This window comes from Rutilus rutilus (assembly GCF_951802725.1).
Source record: "Rutilus rutilus genome assembly, chromosome: 25".
Taxonomy (NCBI): Eukaryota; Metazoa; Chordata; class Actinopteri; order Cypriniformes; family Leuciscidae; genus Rutilus; species Rutilus rutilus.
In genome coordinates this window covers 2,703,856-2,712,823 of record NC_140229.1, presented here as the reverse complement: position 1 = coordinate 2,712,823, position 8,968 = coordinate 2,703,856, and the positions used below count along the sequence as shown (strand labels likewise).

Below are 8,968 nucleotides of genomic sequence, written 5' to 3'. Positions count from 1 at the left end.
CAATCCATCAATGAGATCAAGTAGTTTTAAGCATTGCATTATAAATACAGTACATAAGTCAAGTACTGTTTTTACTATAGTGCAAGAAGGACTATAGCGTAGGGAGTTTGTACTGGGCTGAAAGTAGGTGGTGAAAACCACTCTTTTCATGTTTTCTTCCCTTTTACATAAGCATAATGTGTGTTTTTGTGGTGGCTTCATCGGGCCCCTGGAGGTTTGCATAATAGACTGCTTTAGCACTCAGACGCAGGGACAATGGGGGTAATTACGCTTTAACAAAGAAACAAAATACAACACCTCCACAATATTATTCATCTTTAATCTTTATACAAACATCAAGACAAGACAAACGCCGATTGCGGTTTTGCCACCGGCCTTGCATAATGAGTTTGCCTCAACTCCCATGATGCCCTGGGAGATTGACGCAAAAGGACAAAGCGCTAGACACGATTATTGTACTGAACAATTAAATAACGTGTGTTCTTGAAACGTCACTCATGAACACTGACATTATTCTAAGGTCATCTTTATTAAATAAATAAATAGTGGGTTCTGTCTGATAATAAGTTATGTCCATGGCATTGCAGAGCGTGCACACAGTGAAATGTTGAACTACAGCATCGGATCATTTCACTCTGAAGCCCGTGTCCTTAAGCAGGAATGTTTTCACAGTTAAACGAAATCTGCTCTCAAGAGAGCTACATCAAACCACCCTGCCTTGCTAAAGCCTTCTTTCCTCAGCTTTAACTCTTTCACCGCCATTGACAAGTTTTTCCCCCGGGAATCTGGGTTTGGTAGGGGGCGCTGTTGAGCAACTTCTGAAATAGCACGGCATCTCCAAATCCGAAAACAAGCGAAGAATATGATCTGCGTAAACCAGGATTGCATTGCTGACGCACAAGTCATTTACGTGAGCATCAAACATAAACAAAATATCAATCAAAACTGAATATTGTTACCGAACGAAACGACTGTGAAGCTTTGGGGATGTTTGATTATCAATCCTGACAAAGTCTTTGACAAAAACGAGATTTTCTCCGCTTTTTGTTTCTTATCCACATTCATTTTTGTTAGTTTAAAAGCAGAGGCTCTGTCCTTTCTTTCAATATATTGAAATGTTTATTCGTACAACAAAATACTCTGGAGGCCGTGAACGTTTCGTGAACGTGCTCAAAAATTCAGCCGACTTTTTGTAGTCAACGCTGGCGGGGAAAGAGTTAATATCTCCGTTTTTGGCTTCAACAAAGCAAGATTTCTGCATTTTAAAACACCTAAAATGAGATATTATCATCTTGATTTCATCATCATTGTCTCTGGTTCCAGCCCAGCTCAGTTCAGTCCTTTCTGTAAAACTCATAATCCATTTCATCTCCTCCCGTCTGCAACACTCTCCCGTCCAGTCGTACATAGTCCACATTCTCGTCTTTTCGAAGTATCCCAGTCTTTGTGCGCTCGTATGGTTCAGTTGCACCTCTGCAACAGCATGTCAAGCGCGTAGTCCATGCGTGTGCGAAGGTCCGGTGAGCATCCCGACACGAGGAGCGTGCTGAGACGCAGCGTGGTGGAAACACGGTCCTCGTTGATGTACGTCAAGAGGTATTCTTCGCTCTGATTGCACAGGATGATCTTGGTGTGATCGTGGTAGAAGTTGACCTGTGGGAATAGCATGTGTTTAGCAATCAAGTCAACATTATGTAGTAGAGGTGTAACAATATATCGCAATACAAAACTGCAACAATATGTATTGTGTATAGTTTTCAGAGTTTCAGTGTCAGTACTACATTAAACTACTATATATAATGTTAAATATAATGTATAATAATGCAATGGGGGAATATTTGTGGGTCTTGATAATGCCAAATGTCTGATGTTACCAGTAAAAGTGGCCTACATTATTTTAAATATATCTAGTCAGTGAAAGAGTGCAAGAATATTCGTCTAAAATAAATATTTTGTGATATTTTGTACAATGTAATACCAAATTTAGCATTTTAAGCAACAGTACATTTTTTCTTAACCTTTTATCATATGTCTTGGAGTATCGCAATAATATCGTATCGTGATATGTATCGTATCGTGACGTGAGGGTATCGTTACACCCCTATTATGTGTGTTCCTTCATTCTAGCGGAGCAAATATGACGTTTTACCTGGAAAGTGCCGTCGTTGAAGAGCATCATGAGAGCTCGATCAGATTTGAGCCACTGGAGAAGGTACAGTCTGGGTTTCCCTGCATCGGTTACGTTGGGTAAATCACCTCCCTGTTGAAGAGCGGCAAGTTATAATCAGGAAATCTGTGAATTATTGATAGACTTAGCACGTTTCCACCAAGCGAGGACACTTACATCCATCAAATTCTCCTCCATGTAGTGGGCGAAGTATTTTAAGATGGTGACCTGACCGGCGAACTGCTCCGGGGCTTCAGTCGTGGGGAAGACCGAGCATTGTCCCAGCTCTGCATAGTAATGCACCGTCCTGTAGGTTTAAAAGACACGTTAGTCTTCATGATCTTTACCTGCAAAAGAGCTACACAGACACTTGAGATGGTCAACGTACTTCTTGTCCGACAGAAGGCTCATGTGAGTGCCGTTGTTGAAGAGAACGCCAACTGTGTGATCCGACAACTGGTATCCGAAGCCGTACTTGTTGGAATAGTCCACCCACTTCGTCACCCACTGGAAGCTGCCGTTCATGCTTTCTTTGGGAATGTTATTAACTGTAAACAAGGGATTAAAAATGCATTATTAAAAGTGAAAGGTATAACTTTGACATGGAATAATAATAAAATAAAATAAACGATTTTCAGATTTTAAACTTTTAAAAATGTTCAAAAATTATTTGAATGCTTTTTATTTTTATTTATATTTATCATTTTTCAATGTTCTATAAATATTTTATTTTCAGATTTTTTTTAATGCATTTTATTTAGGCATGTATAACATGTAACGACATGTATAACTAACATGGAAAAAAACTAAAACACAAATGTAATTATTATTTAGTTATTTTCAGATTTTAAACTTTTTCAAATGTTCAAAATCATTTTAATGCTTTTTATTTTAATTTATTTATATCTTACAATATATTTTATAAATATGTTTTATTTTCAGATTTTTGTATGGATTTTTTTTTTCAACTTTATTATTAATAAATATTTAAAATATTATTATTAATGTGGCTAATATTAGTATTAACTTTAACATGGAATAAAAAAAAATTCTAAACAAAACTGATTTGAATTAATATATATATTATTGTTATTTTTAAATATATATATATATATATATATACACTTTTTTTTTAACCCTTTTGATGCTTTTTTAATCTTACAATACCTTTATTTTTAAATGCATTTTACTTTCTTATTAAGAATGGGTTATTAAAAGTGACTCTGCATTTGTAAATCGGATCATGTCAGATACGCACCTTCCGGCATGTTCTCCAGACAGCCTCGCAATACTCGTGCAACAGTGTCCACAACGCTTCCCATTGTGCTGTCCTCAAGACCTGTGAACACAAATAGCACCAAAACCCATTAGATATCGCACCGAAACATCCATTAACATCCTCACGCTGATAAAAATGTGCAAGTCTCTTACATTCGCTGCTGCTACTGCAGCTCCCCAGCGTTCCCCGCACTATCATCCGAATGCTGTCTCTAATGTGCTGTTTGCTGCTGGTGTCCTTCACTGCGGGAACAGCTGCTTTTCCAGCAGTTGTGATAGTGGGCTTAGTGTCCTGTGGGGAATATAGGAAGGAATGTGCATGAGGTTAGGTTACGATCTTAAACTTTCTGCACAGCTATGAGAAGGACGAGGACGAAGGATCTCACCTCAAGGGTTTTTCTGCAGGGTTGAGGACTGACTGAAGTTTTCCGGAGGTCAAGGCATAGTTTGTTTATGTCATCCTCTTCCTTGGTTGGTTTATCTACAAGAAGCAAGATGTGCATCAGTATAATGATGTAATTTGGATGATCCACAAATGTGACCCTGGACCACAATTTTTTTTAAATTGAGTTGAATGAGCTGAATAAATAAGCTTTCCATTGATGTGTGGTTTGTTAGGATAGGACAATATTTTGCAGAGATACAACTATTGAAAATCTGGAATCTGAGGGTGCAAAAAAAATCAAAACATTGAGAAAATCTCCTTTAAAGTTGTTCATTTATGTTGGCGATTGTGCTGCATTCACCAAAAAAATATGTTTTATATACATTTACAGTAGGAAATTTTCAAAATATCTTCATGGAACATGATTTTTAGTTAATATCCTAATGATTTTTGGCATAAAAGAAAAATCAATAATTTTGACCCGTACAATGTTCTATTGTTGGCTATTGCCACAAATATACCCGTGCGACCCGTGACTGGTTTTGTGGTCCAGGGTCACGAATGGTTTACTGTACACAAGCGCTTACTGTGAGTCTCCAAGTACTTGGCTTTGTCCTTCTTTCCACCGAACAGGGCGGCAGCAGCTTTCTTGAAGAAGCTCTTGGCAGGACTGGTGTGGTGAAGATCTGGGGCCGCGTGGCAGCAGTTTGAGGACAGTCTGTCTGGTGTGAAACCCTGATATAAGAGGGGAAAAACAAGCTCAAACCACTGAATACTTCACTGGTGACATGTTTCGTTCGCACAGACGGACACACACCTGGCAGAAAAAGTCGTGGCGTAGAATATCATCGAGTTGTGGCCTTTCCACGGGGTTTTTGGCCAGCATACTGCTGATGAGATGCTTGGCTTGAGGCGACAAAGACGACGGCATGGAGTATCGCGCTTCCCGAATGCACCGGTACGTTTCTTTAAGGTTTGTGGTTTCGAAAGGAGGTCTTCCCAAAAGCATGGTATACCTGTTGGGACATAAATGATCCGTCATGAATAAACATCTCCTTGTTAGAGGCGGACTTTGCAATTCAGAGCCGGATAATTTAAAAAAGCCAGATAAAAACATTGTATGCAATTATTTTCTTAGTAGGTGGAGGCAAATTATCTTAACAAGTGAGTCATTGAGTCAAATGATTCAGTCAAATGATTCATTCAAAACCGCTGGATGAAGTGAATCTCTTTATTAGCGAGTCGTTGAATCGCTCATTAAACGCAGATTCATTCAGTAACGAGACATCACTGTGTTGCACTGGAGCTACTGTGGATTTATGTAGTCTAAAATGTAATACACATAATATTAATTTCTTGTTTTTGACAGTTGTGCTGGTATTCGGGAAAACAGCACTCTCGCTCATTCAGTATTGCTTAACTACATCCTATTATAAATATTAAAAAGAATAACTCATACAGTGACATTTTTTGCCCCAAAGCTTGAATTTTGTGGGCATTTTTATTAATTTTGGAGGCATTTTTGCTGGCTATTATAAATATTAAAAACAATAACTCATACAGTGACTTTTTTTGCTTCATATCTTGAGTTTTGTGGGCATTTTTATTCATTTTGGTGGCATTTTTGCTGGCTATTATAAATATTAAAAACAATAACTCATACAGTGACTTTTTTTGCCCCATATCTTGAGCTTTATGGGCATTTTTATTAATTTTGGAGGCATTTTTGGAGGCTATTATAAAATATTAAAAGAAGAACTCATACAGTGACTTTTTTTGCTTCATATCTTGAATTTTGTGGGCATTTTTATTAATTTTGGAGGCATTTTTGCTGGCTATTATAAATATTAAAAACAATAACTCATACAGTGACTTTTTTTGCTCCATATTTTAAGTTTTAGGGGCATTTTTATTCATTTTGGAGGCATTTTTGCCCCCCAACCCCCCGTTAATTTCCGATCTTAGCTCTTTTTCGAGGGCAAACGGAGGTTGCGAAGTGAAACATAGCAATGTTTTAGTACTTACATCACACAGCCGAGGGCCCAGACGTCAGATTCACAGCCGTGCCCTTGCTTGTTGAGGACTTCAGGCGACAGGTAGTTTGGCGTCCCGCATATCGTTCTCCTGCGGTTCTCAACCGGCTCGAGCTTCGCAGCCAGACCGAAGTCTCCAACCTTGAGCTCCATGGATTCATTGATGAAAAAGTTCCCTGGGAAAAGCAACAGAATCAGGTTACGAAAGGGATTTCTGTATTATTCAGGGAATGATTGAATGCTCTAGGTGCTTACCTAGTTTAAGGTCTCTGTGCAGAATTTCTTGCTCGTGGAGATACTTTAACCCCGAGACGATCTGTCTCAGGTAGTACCGAACCTCTGGTTCTGTAAGCACCTTTCGGGCCTTGAGAATATGTGCTAGAGACTGAAGAACAACAAAATACGTCAGCTTAACAATATTTCCTACTAGACCTATTATTATAGAGAGACGTCAATAGCACTCACCCGTCTGCTGCAGTATTCGAGCAGGATGTAGATGTTATCTTTGTCCTCGAAGTGCTGGTAGAAGTGAACGATGTGTTTGTGATGCAGGGCTCTGTGCAACTCGATTTCTCGGTCGATCTGTCAATCAAACGGTTGAAAAAAACTTGATTAGCGATTTAAGCAACGCAGCCAGCAGCAAATGCGTGACGACAGGACAGCAAGTTACCTTTTCCCTTTGGTGAGGTTTGGAGACGCGCGTGTGTGGAATGATTTTGGCTGCATACATTTTCCCAGTGCTTAGATCTGTAAATTCATAGCATTTTGCAAAACCGCCCTGAAACAGAGAGAGAGAGAGAGAGAGAGGATGCATTATAAGAGCATTACATATCAGTATATTCAATTGTATATTCAAATCTCTTATTTACCTCTATGCATTACTAATTAATGAAATTAAACAACAACCAAAATAAAACAGCTGATGCACTTTTGAATATTTAATATATGTTGGTACTGATACCATGGTTTTTGTACTATGGTATTTACATGGTGCTCCATTGTATTACTTTTTCGTGAGTCAAATGTAAAATATTTACCTTGCCCAAAACTTTTCCTCTACAGTAACATTTCCCAGTGGTTGAATCCGTGATGATGCGTGACATTTCTTGCGTGGCATGAGCATTATTATTATCCTCAGCTTTCCCTCGTCTGCTCTCGGTGGGTCTGTGGTGTGTGTGTTCACACATCTTGCCGTTGTTCACAGGCTGATGATGGTGATGATGATGATGGTGGTGTGTTATAGTCCTGAGTATGTCCATGCTCGAGTCCGACTGCGAGAAATCATCACAGAGCTTCGGTCTTATACACGCGCGCGCGGAGGCTCCGCCCACTTATTTTCACTGGCGCGTCACGCGCGTTCACTGAGCGCTGGAATGAAGACGCGCGTCTCAAAGATTGAATACTTTACTCCTGAGATTAGATAGATCTGTAAATCACGATATTAACTTTTATTTAATTTTAATTAAATGTAGCCTATAACTTTAAATTAAAATAAAATCTAAAATATAATTAAACTAAATCTCGATTTTTTATTTATTATTATTATTATTATTATTTTGTTAACATTTTTAAGTAGTCAGAACACGCCTTTTATTTTTCTGTTTTCTGTGTATCCTACAATATGTTTTATTTTCTTATATCTATCTTCTTATATCTTATTTCTTTTATTTACTTCATTATTACAACATTAAATCTGTCCATATATTTTGTATGTTATAATATTTAGTTTGAGCAGGACATGCATGGACATGTTTTAGAAACTATGGGATAGTTAGAGTAAAGATCTCTAGCGCCACCATGTGATGCTTTACACTAGTTTTACTACGGATTTAGATGTGTGGTGCATGCATGACTCATACTGACACACACACACACACACACACACACACTATGTCAAGCCGTTTTGACTTTTGCATTGCAGGATATGAATTCTTGATATCAGCAACTCCATTTTCACAAGTTAATCAATGATTTCACAATATCAACAATGACGTCATCACTCGCAGAAATGCAATTTTTTTATATCAACAATGACGTCATCACTCGCAGAAATACAAATTCTTTATTTCAACTAGTAAAAACTATAATTCTTGATATCTGTAATTGGATTTCCACTAGTTGAATATCACCATAGGCTGCCATTCAAATTCAATTGTTGATATCAAGAATTATAGTTTTTACTAGTTGAATTCACATATAAATTAAATTCTTAATAGTAAAAATCATAATTTTTTATATCAGTAATTGTGGTTTCTAGTGCAAATGTCTGTTCTTGATATCAACTATTGAACTGCTACTAGATAAAATGTTCATTTTTGAAATCAATAATTTGCCACTAGTGACAATGTTAATTTCTGATATCATGAATGTGATTTTTTTGTAAGTAAAGCCATTTTAGATCTGAAATTACTCTCCTAATTATTGATATCATAAATATATTTTCACAGATGTCAGAAATTAGAAATGTAACGTTGAAATACATTTACAGATATCAAGAATTAGGCCTTATATTTCAGCTAGTGACAATTGAGTTTATATTTTTAGTAACCACGTAATTGTTGATGTAAAAAATTATGATTTTTACTAAGAATTGTATTTCTAACATGTGAAATAGTAAAAAAATAAAATAAAATAAAAAACATTCTTGATATCAACAATTTAATCTGAATGGCAACCTATAGTGGAAATTAAATTACGGATATCAAGAATTATAGTTTTTACTAGTTGAAATTTAATTCTTGATCAGGAATTTGTGTTTCTGCGAGTGATTGTTGATATCCAGAATTCACATTTTGACTATTGGAAATGTAATTCCTGATATAAAAAAAATGCCATTTCTACTAAATCTAATTCCTGATATCAAGAATTAGCATTTTTACTAGTGAAAATTAAATAGTTGCCATAAAGAATTAATTTAATATCACAAATATCCTGGGAATTAATAAAAATCAAAACAGCCTGATATGGACAACAGATTTATCATAATTGTTTGGGTGCAGATAGATAACAAAAAAGCATTTATGTAATAGGGTGTTATAGGGTAATATGATGATATTAAAAAGTTATACCAATAAGTTAGGGGTTTATATCATAGGCCTACTCATA

The 8,968-nt window shown here is 36.7% G+C and overlaps 1 protein-coding gene across 1 annotated transcript; it reads right to left on the bottom strand.

Annotated features, from left to right (window-relative positions):
- Window positions 1-300: 300 nt before the first annotated feature.
- On the bottom strand, window positions 301-7,135 carry plk2a (polo-like kinase 2a). Its single transcript, XM_084400783.1, has 14 exons — window positions 6,901-7,135; window positions 6,534-6,641; window positions 6,329-6,445; window positions 6,119-6,248; window positions 5,856-6,039; window positions 4,648-4,846; window positions 4,418-4,565; window positions 3,832-3,926; window positions 3,599-3,737; window positions 3,426-3,506; window positions 2,556-2,715; window positions 2,345-2,474; window positions 2,150-2,260; window positions 301-1,653 (listed from the first exon to the last, which is right to left on the bottom strand). The coding sequence occupies exons 1-14, from the start codon at window positions 7,120-7,122 to the stop codon at window positions 1,462-1,464; spliced, it is 2,016 nt and encodes a 671-aa protein (XP_084256909.1). The 5' UTR covers window positions 7,123-7,135; the 3' UTR covers window positions 301-1,461.
- Between the last annotated feature and the right edge of the window lie 1,833 nt (window positions 7,136-8,968).